Genomic DNA, 22,186 nt, shown 5'->3' on the forward strand with positions numbered 1-22,186 from the left:
GCAAAACCTTTTTTCCTTGACGTGCTTTCTGTGCTGCCATATTATTTTACCCCCCTGCTCGACTGTTTGTTCAAAATAGAAAAGCATTCAGTGTAAGTACACACCTTCAACAATGCAAAATGTATACAGTTTATTTATTTATTTCTTGCAACAAATCGTATTACATTTATGTGAGCAAAATCTACCAGTGCCTTTGACAATCCTTGATTTATTATATTCACAAAATTAACTTGAAATCAATAGTCGGTGATGGTATTAATCAGCATACAAACGCAAAGATTAATCACAAGCAATTAGAGAAGCTCATTGATCAAAAAAAGGTATGTACACGTTTTCCGCACAATCCATTAAATCCGTATTGACCAGGGAGTTTTCTGTTCGTCCTCCATCGGAGTGGAATGTTGTCGATGCTTGCATGACAAGAAATATATTTTTTCAAGTTTACCTATGTTAGGGAGTTTATTAAACCCCATTCGAATCGTAATTGTTTTGTATTGCGGCTTTGATGCCCCTTGTGATGTCACCGTATGTGTTAATTCTAATCAAAATATCACAAATAAATCCTTACTTGATTGACAAGGTGATCTCCACAAGCCATCCTTATTCTCTCCGCAGTGGCTGGACTGTCCATCCGAAAACTCCCGACTAATCCCGAATCTTTTCTCGCACTTGCAACTGCTTCCTTGATTGCAAACAACACAGAAGATCCCAGAAATAGAGGTGGCTCTCCAATGCCCTAAAAACAGATATTTATAAATTGAAAACAAATTTGGGTTGTCTCGTTCGAAGCCACCTAATGGATACCTTTATGTCGGTTATAAGCCAATCCAAAAAGCTGGCTGCTACTTACCTTTGATGAGTAAATAGCTTTGTCGTTTTCCGAGTTTCCCAACAAATGAACGTTGAATTCACGAGGACAATCTCCAAATCCCGGGATCTTGTATGTACCGGGACCGCTTGTCAATACTTTTCCGTTTGGTGCATGCAAAGGTTCCTCCATTGTGAATAAACCATAACCTTGGACAAATGCTCCTTCAATCTGCGTAAGGAAGAAATTAGCATTGTATTGGTGAGAGCTTTCATTCAGTTTTCGCACCTGTCCAATATCTACAGCAGGGTTGATACTTTTCCCAACGTCCATAACAATGTCCGTTCTCAACACCACGTGATCACCGGTCAAACAATCCACTTCAACTTCTGAAACAGCCGCCCCATATGTGAAGTAGTTTGATTTTCGTCCCTTCACTTTTCCTGTGTTTATGTCCCAATCACTGTACATGTTTGGAATTCTGTGCCACAATGAAATGAAAGTGTTCAATGTCCATGTTCTATTTTCAAATGGCCAATTTCCTTCTAAGACCAATAAGCACTGTATATACTTGTGTAGACATTATGTATGGGTGCAGAAAAATCTAGGTATGTGATATCCGCTTGAAAATAATTTTATGAAGATTAAATTAAAAATGTTTTGTGACTAAGAAATTTAGTTCACTTGTGTCTTTTCGCGTTAGATTGAAATGTCGCTTATACTTGTAAAATCCAGTTGCAGAAAGGCTAATGCGTTCCATGTAAGCTTTTACGATCAGTTCGTCCCACAACAGATCTGGAAACTGTTTGCGTATAGGATCAAGTCTTCCCATGATTTCCTCGCATGCCACCTGTACATTTGTGCATATACACTAGGTGTCAACAATTGATTCAGGTCAAACATTTTTTTTATGTAAATAGAAAACTCCGACAAAAATTGTGCACCTTCACCGCCATTCCGTTAAGATCTGAACTCAAGCTCGCCGCGGTGGTAGACGCGTTTGGAACCATAGCTGTGTTTGTCTCCGATATGTGAATGCGAGAAATGGGAATTCCAAGACAACGGCCAGCAATCTAAGTTTCACGGATTAAATTCACGCAATCAAAATACTACAGTATAGTTTATGGGCATTTAAAAATAGTACGTTTTTCACGACTGAATAATAGAAGTATTTTTATCAAGCGGCATTACCACAATTACCACCGGTAATGGTATGTGTAAAACGAAAGAAGTTAAAGCAACCTGGATCATTTTAATGTGCAGTCCTTGTCCCATTTCAGTCCCGCCGTGTGTTAAACTAACAGATCCGTCTGTGTATATGTGCACTAGCGCCCCCGCCTGGCAGCGGTACTCCTGAATGCCAATTGCAAACTTTGTTGGTATGCAAGAAATCCCGCGCTTTCGCCATCTGCTCAGTAGAAACAATTAATATTCCGAATTTCTGGTGCACTAATATCACATATGTAGTACCAAGGTGTTTGTTTTACCTGTTCTTGTTATTGTATGCTTCGATCTCCTTACGCCTGTTTGTAAACTGGGATCGATCCATGCATTCCAACCAACACCTTCGAGCGTTCGAAGTTTCAAGAACGTGGTTAAAGTGTGTTACATCCCCTGCTTTATACAAGTTCATTTCCCGTAGCTATGAAAAACAACACCGATCTTTTTAAATAGTGAGTACTGTAACTTTGAGTCTAATTTTATACTCTGTTGTTTGTAAATTTAAATTCTACGATGCACTACAAGCAGAATAATATGTTAAACCTTTTCTTTTGGCATAGAGAGTTCCTCAGCTACTTTTGAAAGCCAACTCTCCGTTATGAACATTGCTTGTGGTGCACCGAATCCACGGAATGCTGTGTTCGAAACCACATTTGTTGAGCACACAGAACCGCGAACCAACATATTCGGAATGCTAAAATCAAAGTGTTATTTGCAGGGTGTTTATTCGTCAAGCCCATAAAAGTATGCACTCTTCTTATTGTTGAAGCAATAGAAAACAATATTGATTTACATCTGCAGTTAATACATCACCCATAAGAAAGCCTAAAACACCACTCTTAAAAAAGCACAAATGCCTTGCCCTCAAAGTAACAGTACGTAAAGCGTAATCAACGTATTTCCTCTCACCAATAGCAGTTGTCGCTGTTTATCATAGCCTTGTCCATTACGAACATGGACGAGTCGACAGTGTTTCCTCCGTTACTATACATATCCAGTATCAAGGAAACGAACCGGCCTTCCTTTGTACAACCCACCTACAAATATACGTTAAAGATATGATGCACTGAAAAAAAAACATGAAATTTGTTTTTACTAATGTTTTCAATTACTTTGTACTTAGCAAGAAATGGATGTCGCGTTCCAGTGATGGACATGTCTTCTTGTCTGGTGAGCATGCACCTAACTGGGCGACCACACCTTGAAAGAAACGTTAAGCTGTTGGAAGACTGTATTTTTCAATACAAATCCAATACATGTTATAGAAAAACGAATTTGTTGAAATGTTCATAGCATTAGACACAGGCATATATTAAATGTAAAGGAAAACATATACTTGGCTGCTGCAATGACAACAGGATTGCTAAGCACCAAAAAGCGAGTTGCTTTTCCACCAAATCCTCCACCAAGTCTTTTAACTCGGACATTGATCTTGTTTCGTTCAACACCCAGAATTACCGCAGCCTTTGGAAGTGACATATTTTGTTTAAGTTATGCAAAAGTCAAAAGCAAATGGCCCTTTATTGCCAGTTTAAATAGGAAACATATTTGATTTCAAAATGTTTCACTAACGCGTGGTTTATGAATAATAAATTAAATCACCACTGATGGAAAAACGTAAATTGGTTGTATTTTGACATGCCGAGGATTGTTGTGCAGCTGGATCTTGATTTGACGAAAATATCTCCATTTCTCCCTGGTCTTTCGGGACTGCCAAACAAACTTGGGTTTCCATGTAAAAATGTTCCTGTCCGGCAATCCTGCAGAATTACATCATTGACGCGTGTTTTTTAGGTACACAACTGTATCGCACCTAATTTCCCCTTCGAAGATGTGGTCGCTGGACTCCATCGCGCTTTCGGCATCTCCCTTCACCACTTTGCACACTGGTTTTTGAAATGATTCTTTTGCTATCGCGTCCTGTGTACAAATGTTGGCGACTTGTGGAAATGCAACAAAAAATGTCCCTTCTACTAGTACCTCAATTGTAATGATAACCGGTGATATGTCTTCGTATTCAACTTGAACCAACTGTGCGGCTCTCTGCGCGTGAGCTTGCGTATCGGCCACCACGGCACCGATCACTTGACCAATACAGGTTACCTGTCAGAAGTGGATATGTCGTAAAACTGATAAAAGTGTTTAAATTGACCTCTTTTCATTTAAATTTTTTTCACAACGCAACCCTAAATGCTCAAAAATGTTTTTATGTGATACCCCATCGTATAGTCCTTAAAAGGTAAAAGGGCCATCGACTACTCCGACGAAATCAATAGTGGCCCGCTGAGACAAAAAAGTTTCAAAACGCTCAATTAAATAGAACTAAATCCCGACCTTCTCAGTTGCAAATACTTCATGCAATCTGTTGTAGATGCAAACTTCGTTCGATCCTGTTACGTCACTATGATCGACGTACGTCACAAAACCTGGTGACGCCATGGCTGTTCTTATATCCACATGACGTATCAACGCGTGAGGTCTGGAGCTTGTCACCAGACATAAGTACAGTTCCGCTGCATGCACAGAAAATTGTAATGTCGAAAGCATTTATGAGAGAATTGCTGTTTTGCTGATGCATATCAAACATTTCGAATTTTCGGTTTACGTAAATTTTATGTTTCACATAATACGTTATGTAATGTACTGTTTGCTCTATTTTAAATGGTTTGGTCCAATATAGATGTATTTGTACATTTTTATGTAATTCAACCAAAACCACGTTTTATCTTATTTGTGGGAAATAAGCTGGCCAGATAAAACACGATAGACAGTATTGCAAAAAAAAAAAACTAAATCCTAAATTTCAGTGTGAATTTAATATTGCTCACCGGTGTGCTGGGGAATATCATCGATATAAATTGCCTCTCCGGTTGCGTGGAGTTCACCAGCAGCGTGTTTAATCGGTTTGCCCACTTTGTCCAATAAAGGCTGCTCGACTTCAACCTAAATTCCAAACAAGAAAACAGGAAGAGTCGTGTTTCATTGACTCATTTCATTTCCTCAATCTTCAAATGTTAAAATCGGGCTTTTACCTCCTGCCATGTTTGTCTTCCTGATATAAGTTTAAGATTATGGTCAGTAGTCAATGCCGACAGTTCGTAGTCACCGAGAGTTTCCTAAACAGATTCGATTCGACACACTTAGCAAGTTTTGCGAAATGTAACGTTCATACCGTGAATACTCCCGCTTTTGCTAAACCAGCCTTCACGTGAACAAAGAACTTGAAAAAGAAGCTTGCAGCCAGTGTTTCTCTGTATTCCACCATTCCTCCTGGAGCGTCGAAACTTAACGGAAAATCTTCTCTGATCCATTTCATGCATTCCTCAAGTAAATCATTGTTCCAGTGACTGCATTTCAGGACAAATGAGTAAACAAACACATAATTATAACAGAAGTTATTACCGGCCAATAATATTTGCCATTGTTTTCTGCGGCATTACTGAAGTTGCAGCCATTCCACCAAAAGCTGCCACAAATTTTCGAACCTTGGAAGTTCCCGGATGAAACGCGACACGCATGGCTGCGTTTACTATAGCAATATCATCTTCTCTGCGTTTAGATTGCTTGTACGCTTTCATGTACTCGCCCTGAATTATTTTGCCACAACATATGTTTATGGTTCCATTAAATTAACTCGATTGATGTTTGCAATTTTACCTTTTCATTAAATGGGACGAATATGGAAAGAAGGACCTCGCCCTTAACTGAGCACGTCGTCCTGTACTTAGGGAAGAAGTTCTGATCCATCAAAATCAGGCGATCGTTAATACGAGAATGCAAACCAAAGTTTGCAAGACATTCGTTTGCCATCAGGATTGGGTTGAGATCAGAGATTGGACTTGCAGTCATTACATTCCCACCTATTGCCTGCAAATAAAGTCAAGCACAACAACTTATGACTGTAAGAATATGTTGTTGTGTTTTCTTACTGCCACGTTCCTTATTTGGTTTCCAGCAAACAAGTGCAGCATTTCTAGCAGGCAACAAATGCACTGAATCTCGTCCTCGGATCTTGCTTTTCTCAATGTCTCGAAGGAGTCTTGTAGCTCAGTCAAAGAAGATGAAGACCCAATCCAAACACCTAACCAAAAAAACATCACCCGAAATTGAGTTAGTTGCCCGCATTGTGTGAGTACACAAATTTTATTTGCAGTGTTTGTAAAAATCTCGATCTGAAATTAGCTGGAATTAATGAGCTCGGGAAGTTAAAATATTTAATAGTATGTCCTTCAGTTTGGTATATGTTCAGGTTACCTTTATCACTAATATCGATTTTTCGAAGTTCATCCACTGCTGTTGGGGAAATAATAACCGGATACAAGCGCCCTTTCACGCCGGTTTCCACCCCGATCTCCGTGTTTCCGTTCACCAAGGGAGCTTCTGGATATTTACTTTTTAGTTCGAGAAGTTGCTCAAGGGTTGTTGGCCGAAACCACGTGACTCGCTCCCCAATGAACTTTAGAGACTTCGGCTTCGATCTAGATTGAATCTGTGAAAACAAGAAATGTTTTATTTCTGTGCATGGCTCATAACAACATAACAAAAACGCGATGTGTTTCATGGTTTTTAATGAAAACATGACCAACTTGGACTGGAATATAATAACAGTGTAGGATGTAGCCAAAAATCAAGCAATACTTTGTTGCATGTTGCTTGTGGATGAATATCTCCAATACTCACCACAAGTTATAAAGACGAAGAAAAAAACCACTTACCACTTCTGTGGGAAGCCAGTAAGGTCTAAAGAGCAAAGTGTATTTTTGTGAAGCAAACAAAATGACTGTGTTGAACCCACCAAAAGTTCAGGCGGGAAAATGACCTCCTGGCTCGGATTGTATCGGGCATAACAAATGTCACGTGACACCCCACCCCCTTCTGCAAACACGATCTCTGCTGCCGCACGTTGCGATCCTACATGAGCAAAACAACTTTTGAAAATACTTGCAAAACAACCATATGTGCAAAAAACAATCGCTGATCAACGACCCGAAGTAATAATTGTTCGACACACGCATTTGAATTCAAGTTAGTTCTGTCAGTTCATCACGAATATATGAGGGTGATTCTTAAACTACAAAAGAAAACAACACAAAACAAACTGTGATAAATGTCATGCATGATATGGTAGAAGTTCTTGCTTTTGTTTTGTTATAATATTTTTAAACAGTAAAACCTTTTTAGTGACCGCGTTTAACCTACATAATTGCAAAGGCCTTGAAAGGTGTGCAGATCTTGTTTGCTCACTATGCAAACAAAGACTTTATCAAGGCACCGATAGGCACAGCTGACCACGTCAACAACCCCGCCCCCCCTTGTAACAAACATGTGGTTCTGTACTACGATATTCTGGAATGTCTTGTTAGGTATTTAAATACTAGAATCTTTACCACAATAAATTTTGCTGTATCTCCTATAGTACTCTTCTTATAGTTTGGTATGCCACCAACCTGTTTTGTCGCCGATTTGATTGAGACAACAATTTCCATCTTTCGGGCATCCGGAACATGGATTTGCGAAAGTGTTGAAAGCTGAAATAAGTTCATAGTTCATTGGTCGCATGTGCGGTAGAGTAAATTGTGAACTTATATTATATTTTTTAAATATATAGTACATTAAATGAGAATGTGGCTTTGTTGTTATTATTCTACTTCGTATTCGTGGAATGCTGGTAATTGTGCTTGATTACGCAACAAGAGTACTTGGCTGCAGACTGGGTGCACCAATTATACTACAAACAAAACTAATGGGACAATGTAAATTTTAAGTCTTGTACACGCCTTGTGCATTAGTTTGTAAAATTTGGATTAAGTGTAGTACTGGCCTTTAGTTTGGTTGCTTTCAGCTGCTTAACGACTTTGCAAACATTGGGCGGTGTGGTAATAGTTTGTGCCAAAAGCAATGGATTGCTGGCATGCTCCAATACGTATTGAAAGGTTGCAGCATTTATTACATTCGAACATGGCTGATTAAAGTTCACTACAGTATATGTCACTATGTTTGACGCACGTAACACCGCATTTTAGTAAAATGATTGTGTTAAGCAGCGGTCCCCCAACCACTTTGCAGTCAACTTTATCAAGCACTTGTAACGAAGTTGTACGTTTTTATATTGTCGGAACCCTTTCACTAACACCAGATTGGAAACAAAGTTGTATTGTAATGCCTTTTCACCTTGACGCATAATGAAAAGCTGCACTAGCCCTATACATGAAATGGTTTGCGAGCGAGCTTTTGCCGCTGAACCATGAAAAACAAACTGACGAGCGAGCTTCAGTCCTCAATTTACACGCTCTGATGATGTTGCGAAATGTGCAAAATGTTTTTTTTTAGTGAAATGACGGTTGTAAAACGATGCCGGTTGAGAAAAGTTTTTTGCTTTTGTTACATCCTGGTGCATAGCATTCTCATAGCCGACGATTTGGGCGACCTTTTCGTAGGCAAATGTAACTATTTGCTTGAAACGACTGTACTTTTCCAGATCTGTAGTTAAACATTTGCTTCTGTTTTACATCACGTAATTTGTTAATTCCAAAATAAACAAACAAAGCTTGTTTGTGTGAGAACAAAACCTAATTTATTCGTGAATCAGACACAACTTCTTAAATGATCAAATGTACATACTGGCGCATTCCTATATGTCTGTGCTATATGTAACTAAAAGCTAGTTGTGGTGCTTTACTCCAATTATTACCGAGATATTCGTTTGATATTTTTTACACCTTTTTGCTGGATTTTGGAGATACATGATAGTTAATAAGAAGACTAATCAGAAAACGATAATTAAATGGTACTGGTACAGCACACAGCCAACACCAAGAAACGTAATGGCCTTTCGTTTGGTTGCTTTTCGCTGCTTACCGACGTTGCAAACTTTTGGCGGTGTCGTAATAGTTTGTGGCGAAAGCAATGGATTGCTGGCATGCTCCAATACGTATTGAAAGCTTGCAGCATTTATTTCATTCGAACATGGTTGCTTAAAGTTCACTACAGTATATGTCAGTATGTTTGACGCACGTAACACCGCATTTTAATCAAATGATTGTGTTTAAGCAGCGGTCCCCAACCACTTTTGCAGTCACCTCAGAACTCTCCCACGAACACCAGATTGGGAACAGCGCTGAATTGCAATGCTTTTTTACCTACATTTTGCAAAATAATCAGAGCGTGTAAATTTAGGACTGAAGCTCGCCCGTCAGTTTGTTTTTCATGGTTCAACGGCAAAAGCTCGCTCGCAAACCATGTCTGAATTGCAATGCTTTTTTTTTACCGCATAGTGTACAGCTACACTAGCCCTGTACAAGAAATGGTTTGCGTGCGAGAAACACAAAAAAAGTAGCAACAACACACTCCATAAAAATAGTCTTTTTATGATAGCATCAGCATTCTTTTGCGGTTAAATGTCTTTAGGTGATTCATTCTAAATAAACTTGACTTTGCCACCATATTTTTCGATCAGCTGATGGGCAAAAAGAAGCTAGTTCGCTCAACTAGCTTTCGAACCCACCCTAACTAAGCTAGTTCGCCGAAACCATCAGTTCCGAGCTAGCCTGGGCTGTAATGCGTGACGCTTTTTCCGATAATGACGAAAAGCTGGAAAGCAGTGAGCCGCGAACCCGATTTAGACGTCCATGTTAACAGGGCTATTGTTGTCTAAGCTAGCTCAACCAACCACTTAGTATAGGCCGATATCCAGTGCAGCGGCACAAATTTCCCTGTAGACATCTCTCTATGTCTTCAGCATTCGGCACGATTTTGTTACGTAACAATGCATACATTGACATCACAATGCCAGGAGTGCAAAAGCCACATTGGGAACCGTGAAACTTTGCCAGTCGCTCCTAAACAAACATACATACAGGAATTCAAATATGTAATGGCTTGTTTCGTTACTAGATACCTGCACTGCATGCAACTTGGTCTTGGTGCTGCCGATACCTTCTACAGTTGTAACAGCGCATCCGTGAAGCGAAACCACTGGAGCCAAACATGCGTTTGCTGAATAATGGCTGAATAGATTTGAAAGCAAACAAGTTCATCGCTATGTTTTATCAGTATTTCCTCACTCACATAATCTCGTTATAGAGTGGATCCCATTTAGAGATCATGACAGTACAAGCTCCACATCCACCCTCCCCGCACCCCAACTTTGACCCCGTCAAGAAAACTAGGAGAAAAAATGTTGAAAAACTTTTAATATTAGCTCGGTTGCTTCAGAAAACCTTTCAACTCACGTGTGGTTCTTAAATATGTCAGAAGGCTTATCTCGGGGTCTGGGCTAGTTTCAGTTACCTATAATAAAACAGCTTTTACGTCAATTTTATGTTCGATTAGAAATACCCCGTTTCAGTTGTCAACCTTTTTTCCATTAACGAAGAATTTAAGGACGCTGACATCCTTAGATAAATCTTGCTTCAACTGGTGATCAACCTCGTTTGTTACAGAAGCTGGCATGTTGTCAGTGTTCAATCTACACTTTTCTAAGTTACACGAATAGATTTTTGTTTGTCAAATATTACGTACTTGTTACACAATTTTGGGCTTGAGCATATTTTACCAGCAGTTTTTTCCACGTTTATCAAAAAAGTAGTTTGCACTTGCAGGTTGTCTCTTAACTAACTCTTTTGTTCTGTATCGCTTAGTTTATATACCTTTGATTGGCGATTTTTTCCCGATCTTTGAAAAATATATCTGTGTCGCCCTCTTGCGGAAAAGTCGTATTACTTATCGTTTATATAAAGCAAGCTGGTGTGTGTTTAATTAAAGAGACTCCATTCATTTATGTGCGTTGTTATTTTTTAATCATAGTTTTTCAAGAAAGCTATGATTGATCGTTTAATGAATTTATAAGATTTCTTATTAGTTCCTTAACAATAAGATTTGTTTTTATATCCAAAGCCACCAGCAATAAACGAGCCAAAAACTTTCAGCGACATTGCCACCGTTACACATTTATTTCTGTTCATGTATAGACATAACTATCAGACCTAAATTAACAAAATAACCACATAACTAAGCTTATTTATTAGCACGAAATTGTTGTGTTCTTAAAAATTATACAAAAACAAATTTATACAAACAGATTTAGCAAAAAATCACACCGGGAATAAAAATCAATCAGATAACATACACTGCTAAAAAAAACTACAAATTTTTTTAAAGCAAATTACAAAAGGCGATTGTGAAGTATATAAAGATTCAAACGGAGGCAGATAAACCAGCAAACCTAATTAACAGTGAACGATTTTTTGTTTCATGAACTCTTGCTTTTGTTCTTATTTTGACAACAACCAGGATAAGGTCATCGAAATGAGAGACAAAAGTACATTGGCTGATAACCCTACAGTTCCAGAACCTACAAAAAAATGCAACAATTGCTATGAGTCTTCCTTTAACACACTGATTTCATCTACTGTAGTCAGCCTGGCCTTGTTCTGTTGAATCTAAAATTAAATCGTTGCATCATTTACCTTTGACTTGTATGGTAGGAGACTTGGCAAGCGATATTGGCTTCGTTTCTGTGATGGACGGATCTCTTGGAGGAGCAACTTCCTCCTCTTCTTCTTCCTCTTCTTCCACTGCTCGGTTGGAGGACGGGATGTTCAGCTTGGTAATTTTGGGTGCTCTAAAAACGAAAAAATTTGCAAAAGACTGGTTGCTTGATTTTGGCAGAATCTAGTCCTCGATTAAGCATTGTCTCATTACCAGCGACGCCAATATCGAAATAGGAATTGAAACAAGATGTTAGGGATTGGTTCTGCTAGTTTATTCTAAACATTATTGTTTTTTTTCTATTGTTTGCAATAAACTGGATGGCAACTTTTTGAAACATCTTGTTTTAAACAATTAAAGTTGCACATTTTCTGCGAAAATGTAAAAAAAACACGCAATCAAAATATGTTTCCTTGCCTTCGTATGGGAGGAGACTGGGCTGAACGTAAAGCAGAATTAACACAACCGCTTGCACATCGAGTTCCGGTGTTTCCTTGCACACAAATCACAACTTCACACTAAACAGCATGATAATACTTTAATATGTGTTTGTTTTGTATAACAACCAATTTAATAAATTTAGAGTAAATAAATGTCAAACACAATTTGTTTACCACAATCGCCACGTCTGTAGTTGTGTCAATGTGAGCCAAATTATCGTTGAAACGGAAAGCGTCGATACTGAAATGGTTTCTCTTCAGAGAATTGGAGGAATGTGTTGCCATGGTCGAGTCTTGCAGACAACTAGGATGTTATGTCAACTTGTATTAAACACTCTTATACAATCAAAATTTATAAAGTTCAGGTATTGTTAACCGCATAAATACCCATTATCAATCATTGTGTAGAAGTAGCCGTCCACTGCTGGTTCAGGATAAGCGGTACATTTCTCCGTAAACAACTCAATGTCGTCATCCGTGCTTTCGGCGTATAAACCGAAATAGATTTTCTCGTTTAGATCGTATTGATGGGGGTAATCTGCTGGACCATATGGCGTCTAGGGAAATGTGTTTATTAAAAATGTAAACCGGTAGATGCTTTGATCTGTCAATCGTTTCCAATAAACGTATATCTATCAGTAATAACAAAGAACAATTTGTTGGCATCATTGTTCAAAGTTTTACTCAAATTTTGCCTCTTCGCATTAACAAACCTTATTACACTGATATATAACAACTAATAAGTGTAATTTACCACAAAAAAAACAACTGATGGAACTTCAAGCATTAAATTTTACTTGAAAACTTGAATCGGTGTAAAAATCAAAAGCCATCTGGATCTCCGCAAATCCGTCTTCGATGATGATGGTCGTCGTAGTGTCTTGAGGGTCGAATACACCCGTAACATTCTCATATCTTTGTACAGAGCAAGTGTAATCAATGTAAAGCCATTCGCCACGGGTAATGGCTGCATTCAAGTTGTAATCGATCCACATCTTCAACGTGTTTTGATGTTTCACTTCGTCAGCTGAATCCTTCAAACATGATTTGTTCACTTTTGGTGTTTATTCCAAAATTGCCGAACATTTTGAAAACCCTTGTCTATCGGAGGATTAAAAAAACGGCTTTAAAAGGGCATAAAAACCATCAACAACCTTTGCATGAACAATCGGGTAAATATATTGCACTAAAGATGCATCTTGTTTCATATATTTAAATGTTACAAATATGTGTGAAAGAAAAATGCCATGCAAATAATTTCTTACTATGCGTTGCGTCCCACAGTTTTGTACACCAAAATCGAAATAATGGTGAGTGTTGTTGCCTTTGTTCTTGCATTCCGCAGCGATAAGGTTCATGTTGTCAGGATCAAAATCTCCGATACCAATTTTTCCATCGACTGCGCATTCCTCCACTGTGATTACCATTTTGTCTTTGGTGCAACTTCGCCACATTTTAGCTGCAAAAATTCAAGTTGACAGATAAAAATCTAAATTTTGGCAATGAACTTAAAATTTTGCTTCACGTTTTGGAACAACATTGATCTACAAAGAGTGACAATTTTAAGGAGCATTTTCCAGTTAAGCGGATCACTATAACCACGTATATCTTTTTCAGACTCAACCTGTACAATAACCCCGCTTCACAAGGGGTTATAGTTGTTAGGGCTTAAATCATTTTTGTTCAGGATTTAAATCAGCACATCAGTTTTTCCCTAAAGTGGAAAAAACACCTTTTAAATCCTAAATTCAGTAACGGCTCCAGTTCAAGAGCCAACCCCACTTTAGCTTTTCAAAAAAAGCAGGGTTGTCGTTACTTTGATAATCTTTAATTGTTGGTTCGTTGGGATAGTGTTTTCAAAAACTTACGAACACATTGACGTTGATCTTCCATCAATTCCCAACAATTATGGTTGCATTCGCAGTGATATCCTCCCACAGTTTGCACGCATGTGTCGCTGCACCCGCCATTTTCAATACCACACGGATTTAATTCTGCGCAGAGATAAGCTCAAAATCATGAATAAACGTATCATCTATTAAGTAATGTTACCTCCAACATTTACAGTGATGCACCTTTGCTCGGTAACAAGTCTAGATATAAAAAAAGACCAACAAACCGTCACTTTTACCACAAAATAACTGGTTAAATTAAGCTTTTAGATATATTATCGACAAACAAGTGGGGTTTGTTGCCAAAGTGAGAATTGATAAAATTTTGTTACTGAAAATATTTCCTCCAATTGACAATTAGACGTGAGACAAATGTTAACTTTAATAAACATTTTGCTTTGCAAGTTGCCAAATAATAAAAACGAATAGTTGGCCGACTGCAAACCATTACACCTTTTGGTCGTATACAAGAAATCTGAATCAACAAATCGAACAAATTATCTCCACTAACCCTGTGCTTTCTCTAGCTTCATAGCAAAAGTAGTTTGGACCAGTGTCCATAATCGTCGGGGTCCATGTGACTGTTGTTGAATATTCATTATTGCTGTGAGAACCGATAGTACTTCGACTGACGTTTCTTGGTGCGATCAAACCAAAGTGAGTGATGCTGCGACAATTCAAGAGACCAAATACTGTTATTGTTAGAGACGAACAAACCATTACATACCTATTTGAATTGCTAACTGGTTTAGCCCTCAAATTAAGCGTAAGGGTTTGACCCACTGACACAGAAGTCTTTTGGTTGTTTGCTGGGGTCGGGTTGACAAATACTGGTTTATCGGTGCAAGAGTAACCGGACGATGGCGCAAGGGAGACTGCAAACAAACAAAAAGGCTTTGCGCCGAAGCTTTGTAAAGCTTAAACCAATGGCACTGAAAACTGATGACAGATATTTGATTATGAACAGGAGTGACTTGTTTATAAGGGGAATTTTTACAATTTCAACTTCCAGTTCAAGCAGCTGGATCAGACGTGGATATGGGACCCTTCTACTCAAAAGGTTTGCATTTCTAAAATTAAACCACGTCTGTGAACCCAACTTAGTTTGAGAAAGAATATCTCACCATCCACTATAAATTGTAGTGAGCTGTAGCTTTTCACAGAAGACAAGTCGTTAGTTGGGTGATCTTCTATGATCAAAGCGACAGGATACAAGCCATGTATTGCTGTGCCAGCATATTGCAAACGACAGTCGTTCTGTGACTAAATATCAATAATTTAAAACAAATATAGCTTATAGTGCTTTGCTAGAGTTGCTTTAGGACATCATTTTTAACAAATCTGAAAAGGATAAATTAAATCCTAATTATGAAAATGCTTTACTGACTCCAAGTAGAGTGAGATGAGGATAATTCATGTTGATAATCGCCCCTCCCTCCAACTCGTCCTGAGCAAACCGACACGTTACCGAATCTCCGTCTTCATCCATGGTTGGAATCGAGATCGTTGAAGCGCAACCGGACATAAATCTTCAAGTCGAAACATTTTGAATAAAAACACCAAACAACATAAGACGATTTAATCCTGTGCTTCCCAACCAGTGGGTCGCGAAGCTTTTCTAAATGTTACAGTTTTCTATTAGATCACGAAATTATTGCATTATAATTGTTTTTTATTCGTTTGGTCATATCTCATTGTGGGTCGCACAATAAAACGTCTCTTGTCGAATACCTATGGTTTCATTTAAAATCGTAATACGTTCCTTCCAAATGTGTTTTTACATATACTAAAGAAGCCGATATAGTGATAACCTATCAAACCTATATTATCTAGGTACATGACGATCACTGTGTGTAACTTTCGTCTTTTGATGTGTTCCATTATAAATTATTTTACATAATGTTTTGCAAAATTACTTGACAGTAGGTTGAAGTATTGCAATCGGTGCTGAATTTGTCACTCGCAGATCAGCCAGATAGGGCAAGCTGTAAGAGGTAGAGTCGGATCCCGTGAATCCGGACAAGCCTCCAATCCATGCACCGCTGATAACACTGCAACAAATCACAAGACAACAGTATTTATTAAATGATATTGGTTTATGAATCTGAGATCCCCTAAAATGAAATTTAGTGCACAGGAAATGACCCATTAATCAACCTCATAATGCTGGCATCAGTTGTATCTTGCAGAACGTATTGAACAAGTTGGGTGGTTGTCCATGTTTCCTCTGGACATTCATCGCCACAGCTGTGATCAAGCAAAGTACTTTCCTCCAAATCGGTGGCACCAGTAAGAGTAGTTTGCCGGTAAGGATGAAAACTTGAATATGGACAATTTGAAGTTCTTATGTTGTACCACACTGAGGATTTAATCTAGAGCAAACAAAAAAGGCATGTTGGGATTTCTTCATTGTTTGAAACAAATGTTTTCAAAAATGAACCAATAATGCATTTGCAATTCGATAAAGTAAAAAAAAATTTAATATCACCAATGCTGTTCCATTTCCATAATTTTCGTGAACTCTCCAACTTGCTATTCCACCACGTATATGGCTGCCTTCAATTTGTACGGCCAGCGCCGCTAGTATCAGAAGTACAATCATTTTGTTTTCGAGGACGAACAACGTCTGAAAGTTAGCTACGTGAAAACTAATAAACTCGTGTTAAGAGGTTTTGCCCTATAATTCAAGTCACAGATGCAAAAATGCATTCAAAGAATTATAACCAATTCGTTGAACTTAGTAGAAATCTAATCTAAAATCTAAAAATCTGTTGCTGGGTAGTCATGAATTAATCACCAGGTTTCGACAAAACATCTTTCGGCTAAATTCTAGGCAGTCTCCAGCCAACTTTGGCCGCTTTGATTAAAATGACCCCCGCAGTTTCCCGTGAAGAACCAAAAAGGCAATGTCTTTACTTTTTGCTATCGCCTTTTTATTTCTCATCGGGCGCGGTATTTTCTAGGACCAGGCTCGGCTGTAATCTGAAAAAAGGTCAACATTCACAATCTTCCCACACGAATGCTCTGGTTACAGTCAAGTCTTTTATAATTGGAGCAAACATGAAGATTTTCGAAAACTATTAGTGGGTCCAAATTTCTCAGCAAACACTCGACTTGTGCAATCGCAACACGCGCGCACAAACTAAGTTCCGCCTCCTAGGGAATTCACGCTGTTTAAACCATGATAATAATGTTGGTTTAACCTCCCGCATTCTCAGCAGACGGAAATTGGTATCGCCGTCAAGCGGACAGACGTGTTATCCGCATGACTAACGATGTTTAATGAAACAGCACCGTTCACATTCATTTAATTTAAGCTGAGGTCGTCGCGATGATCCTACTGCTTAAAAATGGCCCCACTTGTACATTTGAATTGGCGTGAATAAGCACCCAAACTTGACTGACAACAGCAAAAGAAATGAACACCGAAGCTACCCGTTGTTCTAGGTTAATTTTATGTTTCTTGATTCATATTGACAAAAAGTGCTATGTTTTCAAATTTTATAACGCGTTGTGGCATCACTGGTTTCGCTATGATAGTGTGCAGTTTCTGTACTGAAGGGTAAACTATACTTATTTTGGGGCACAAATGTACTGGAGTTTTCAATATCTTTTTAGAAGGTTACATGTAAATGTGTTTGTGTTTAGTGTTGCATTGATTTTCAATAAAAATTACCAGTTCCGCCAATGTGTTATGACCAAATGCCTTTTTTTGATGCACAATGTAATCGGCTGCAATGCAGTTCAGCATGGCGTGCAAAAAATTTTTCATGCAGCGATGGCATAGATAGAAAAGGAAAAAAAATATTCTTACTGCGACTGAAGTACCTATGTGTACTCTTGATTACAGCTGCCAAGTAAAATCTTATTTTTACCTAACTCAGTGAAGGGTTTACAAACAGAGAGGAAATTTCTGGCTGAAATTTCACTTCACCGCCAGGTGTTTGTTGTGTGCCCTGCTTATCACACACACGATAAATCTTACGCGCAATGTTTGGACTACTTTCAAGCGGCTGGGTTATCTAATAAGTAAGATGTGATGCTTTTTACCATCAAGGAATTTCGCCAAGGCAAGCAGTTTTGTCAACTTACACATTGTTGCGGGCAATTCTCTTTTCTCCCAAAATGCTGTGCATGTACCGGAGTTTAAAATATGTCCCTACGTTTCGGGGTGTGAACTTCCACGCGGGATATCGGTTTGGTAGCAGGTTTGCATCATTTACCAATGATTTCCTAACTGTTTATAACTAAATTATTCAGATTTAAAATAAAAACGTGTGTCGTGTGTGTTCAAGATTCGGTGTCAAGTGACGACAAATTCCAATGACCTGACAGATGTCAGCTTAAAGTTTAAACACATTTGATGTTTTTAGATACACTTTTCGATCAGCTGGTAATAAATTACTGCGAACTCAAGTTTACAATTTTAGTCATTGTGCTTTATCGCAGATCGTATGCGTTGTTTTGCTATTCACTAGCTCTGTGCAACACGCAGCCGTGAACTTTGGTCAGTTTGAGAACTACCAATATATACCCAACTCACCATTGGCCATGAGGCTGCCATCCTACAAGAAGGAAGAGGTTTAGAGCAACTTTTCCTTTGTTTCAATTGCTACACTCTTTTTTTTACAAAATTGGTGTTAATTTGTGATTGCTGTTGCATCACAGTAATCACCCTCAGCTGTGGGGAATTTGTCCATATATATGTATCTGTATGTCATAACCGTCATGACTAATTTTGTCTGTCTGTATATGCTTTACGTGTTTCTTACAAATGCTCGTAACGTATCAAATGAAGTGGTCAAGGTGGTGTGGAGGATCAACATACGAAATTCCTGCATGTCACCACTTTACGTGTTATATACTTATATTAAATCTTACATATTAAAGTATTAAAAGGCTGTATTTACTTGATTTCATGCAGAAGCAAAGTTTAGGATCACAAAATCATCACACCGAATCGCGCTAACTTAACCTCGCCGCGCAGGTACAAATAAATGTTTCGTGCAGTTGTGTTGAGAAGGAGTGACTTCCTATGCCACACAGTTACGCTCCCAATAAAAAATAAGCTAATAAAGTAAGTACTTTCTGTTTTAGTGGTCATGCCTAGAAAATAACAGAACATATTCCCACAAGACCGGAATGGTAAATACCTCCCATAACTTCGTATGTAAACAACATATATTGAGCAATCGGGTACATAATCTGATCCAGACATGGCTCAACCACCAACAAAACAGAAAAGTTAAATTGTAAAATGGCCATCAGTGCAAGCTACTGGTGCTGACGCACTGGAAGGCACCCTTGAGCAGAGCTGTAACGATTGACCTACCTTCGAGTTCACCACCACAGGTATCCGTTGTATAATCAGGTAAAACAGCGATAAAACGATTTGAAATTAAGCAAATAAATAAACTTACGTAATCGTCGGTAAAACATTCTTTGTATGTTGATTTTTGCGTTTAAAGTTTTGTGCGATTTTTTTCATGTGTGTCTAAGTGGTCTATGAGAGGTTACTGTAAAAACAGTAGGGTGTGTGTCTTTATTTAAACATACGATAAAAAGTAAGCCCTTCGCACTACAAGTCCTTTTTGCGTTGCAGCCACGCATAGATTCTTCCGCTTGACCACACCCAAGAACTGTCATAGAAATCACACGCAACCGTTGGGAGGCGATAAAGAGATATGACGAATGTATGGTTGGCTAAATGCGAAGTATATTTATGATATTGCCTTTTTCTACGTTCTTTCGCTTTGTGTTAAGTGTTCCTGGAAACCTTGCACAAAGTGCATATATCGCAAAATGCCTCTAAAGTCCACCACATCATAAATTTCTGACAACGTAATTTGTATTTCAGTTGGACAGTACATATTGCATGAGGCACTCGCAAACTTAGCAATCACGTAAAGTCCCTGTGTCTCCATTGGAATTTAGTGTACTTTCGATGCCCAGCAAAGTGTATCTGGGTGGTTTTGGGGAGTCTAATTAAATGTTGTTCATGCCTATTTCGCGTGACGGAAATGCCCTTTCAGCATTCAACATGCCTTTGCAGGTTTCCTGTTTGGAAACTCCCAGCTCTTTGCTCAGCAGTAACTCAAAAAAAAACAACAAAAAATACTAACAGTCCAGGTGATTTCCGAAAGTAATTGAACACGCAATGCTGACATCACGTAAAGCCCCGCCTCATTACTGGAATTTGGGGTCACGAGCTGTTCTGTCGGTTCAGTGTTTCAAGCTTGGTATCGTGTGATGGAATTCTTGGTATCGTGTGATGGAAACTACCCATTCAACATTCCACAATCCCTCGCACGTTATCGGCTTGAAAACTCATTTTTCAAGTTGTATGAACTATTGCAATATTTAAAAACACAAGCGAAATATCCAATAAGTCGTATTTAATGAAAATGTTTGCTCGTAAGTAAGCAAAGTTAATTTAGGTTAGTCATTATTATGACTGTGGTGAAATATATGTGTATACATTGTGCTTAGAAGGCATTTTAGCAATAATTCACGCATTAAACTAAGGAATAATTTTGCGCTGAAGCAGATTGAGTTTAGATGGAATTTTGATTGTGAAAGTATGTTAGTTTGCGCAAAATCACAGAATGTGAGTTTGCTTAGTCGTTTTGATGTTGCTCTTGGTGATGCTAATCTGTTAAAGTTTGAATGCTTTAACGTGTGTGTAGCGAATTAACTTAATTAATCTGAGGCAAATAACTGTGGAGGTACAAAACGGTTCATTTCCTACAACGAAAATGCCCTGGAAAATCATCACTGATTGTGGAAGGAATTAGGCTTAGTCTTCTACAAATCATAAAGTTGTAATAGTTTAAAACGCGCCATACTTGACAAGTAAAATGTCGATTGCTTTGGCATGTTTTGAAAAAACACGGAATTTAACGACGTTTACTAACGTCGGTTCTTTCCACACCTTTACCCTTAAAACCACGCAGGCAGAAAAAGGTTTGGGCGTCATTTTTTTGAATTGGAACGCTCGGTTGATTTCGAAGAAATATATAACTTACGCCCGTCCGAATACCGTGCTTGTAATCTAACCCGCGTTTTGCGTCTGTGACATTAAGTTAACTGAGGTTAAGTCCGTGCATTTCGCCCTGCGGAAGGACTTGAAAATCTCGTCGCTTTATTGGGCTTTTGTGTACGGAAAGGAGATTAATGAAACAAATATTGAAAATATTGGCTATGGTGTGTGTTCATGTTGGCGGTGAGGACGCTTTTTTTAACAGACAGTTTAAAGTGTACGTGTCAATTTATATAACCTAGTAGGTAGTACTAATTATAAAACAGAATCTTCAAATGCAACAACCTGGGACCATTGTATACATCTCCCAATAGTTAAATGTTTTTTCGGGGGAAAATATAGCGTTTATTAGGGCAGTCCTTGGAGCCCGATATGTTGGGCCCCATCAGACACAACTACGCTGGGTATCTTCAATCTATTTTGTGCTGTGGTACTTTCCACTGTATACACGACTGCTTCTCCCACTGCACAGACTTGGCGACGCATTTCGTTCGCTTGTTTTACTGGCATCGCAGCCAAGGCATTGTAGATAGTTTAACTAGGATCGTGAGATCCAACTACACCGGGAGCTTGATTGTTTTTGATTGTTGGGATGGAACTTAGTGATTGAAACACGATAAGGTTTTGGTCGATAGGCAATTGTGTGATAATTTCTCGGGCAATAAACTTTGCGTGCCTAAGCAACAGAAACTTTTCACAGGTATATACTGCGTTAACCCAGTCATTCTGTATACTATCCAGCCATGTCGACTACCTACAGGGTTACCATAAAGGTAAAGGAATGTGGCAATGACATCGGCATGAACACTAAGTTTAAAAGTATATATATCAAATTAAATATAATTAAGTTTTGTTTTTTGTTATTATTTTGAATATCTAATGCAAGGTATTATATATTATATTTATACTTTTGCATGAATATCAGAGAAAAGTTATCGTGCCTGTCTTTTGTCCTGCAATTGGCTGCAGTGTCTAAAGTTACTGTTCGCAAGTTTTGAGAAAAAGATTTTTGAGAATTAGCAAAAAAGTGGCATACTTTAGTTCTTGTATTCGTTCCACCAAATTTAAAGAACGTGGAAGGGAAGAACTTCGTTTTACCAAGGAACAGAACCGCCTTTGGTCGGTCTTTTTTTTAATTGAAACGCGTGGCTGATTTTGAACGAACATACCATTTGCTCGCCCAAAACCACAGACTGATTTGGCCGAAACAGTCGAATGGTCAGGTTTTAACGGCGCAAGCGCAGCGACTTTGTTTGTATTGTAACATCTGACAAACCTTTTCCTAAACTGTGTGCGC

The 22,186-nt window shown here is 38.5% G+C and overlaps 2 protein-coding genes across 2 annotated transcripts; both read right to left on the minus strand.

Moving 5' to 3' along the window:
• Window positions 1-117: 117 nt before the first annotated feature.
• Window positions 118-10,631, minus strand: LOC145895044 (xanthine dehydrogenase/oxidase-like). Its single transcript, XM_082983789.1, has 31 exons — window positions 10,587-10,631; window positions 10,385-10,485; window positions 10,261-10,318; window positions 10,097-10,193; window positions 9,927-10,035; window positions 9,699-9,867; window positions 7,477-7,557; window positions 6,825-6,940; window positions 6,284-6,518; window positions 5,959-6,110; window positions 5,687-5,896; window positions 5,432-5,616; window positions 5,202-5,376; window positions 5,062-5,145; window positions 4,858-4,972; window positions 4,364-4,542; window positions 4,010-4,132; window positions 3,843-3,949; window positions 3,672-3,789; window positions 3,366-3,493; window positions 3,142-3,229; window positions 2,939-3,066; window positions 2,573-2,723; window positions 2,296-2,450; window positions 2,051-2,216; window positions 1,753-1,881; window positions 1,531-1,658; window positions 1,097-1,289; window positions 851-1,039; window positions 569-736; window positions 118-410 (listed from the first exon to the last, which is right to left on the minus strand). Exons 2-31 carry the CDS (start codon window positions 10,478-10,480, stop codon window positions 348-350), a joined length of 4,095 nt encoding a protein of 1,364 aa, XP_082839915.1. The 5' UTR covers window positions 10,481-10,485; window positions 10,587-10,631; the 3' UTR covers window positions 118-347.
• Window positions 10,632-11,301: 670 nt separating this feature from the next.
• On the minus strand, window positions 11,302-16,452 carry LOC145895514 (uncharacterized). Its single transcript, XM_082984319.1, has 16 exons — window positions 16,339-16,452; window positions 16,008-16,222; window positions 15,767-15,901; window positions 15,238-15,379; window positions 14,975-15,113; window positions 14,578-14,725; window positions 14,362-14,517; window positions 14,011-14,051; window positions 13,827-13,952; window positions 13,224-13,417; window positions 12,756-12,992; window positions 12,346-12,515; window positions 12,133-12,262; window positions 11,936-12,036; window positions 11,497-11,651; window positions 11,302-11,381 (listed from the first exon to the last, which is right to left on the minus strand). Exons 1-16 carry the CDS (start codon window positions 16,450-16,452, stop codon window positions 11,302-11,304), a joined length of 2,283 nt encoding a protein of 760 aa, XP_082840445.1.
• Between the last annotated feature and the right edge of the window lie 5,734 nt (window positions 16,453-22,186).

This window comes from Ascidia mentula, chromosome 3 (genome assembly GCF_947561715.1).
Source record: "Ascidia mentula chromosome 3, kaAscMent1.1, whole genome shotgun sequence".
In the NCBI taxonomy this organism is placed as follows: Eukaryota; Metazoa; Chordata; class Ascidiacea; order Phlebobranchia; family Ascidiidae; genus Ascidia; species Ascidia mentula.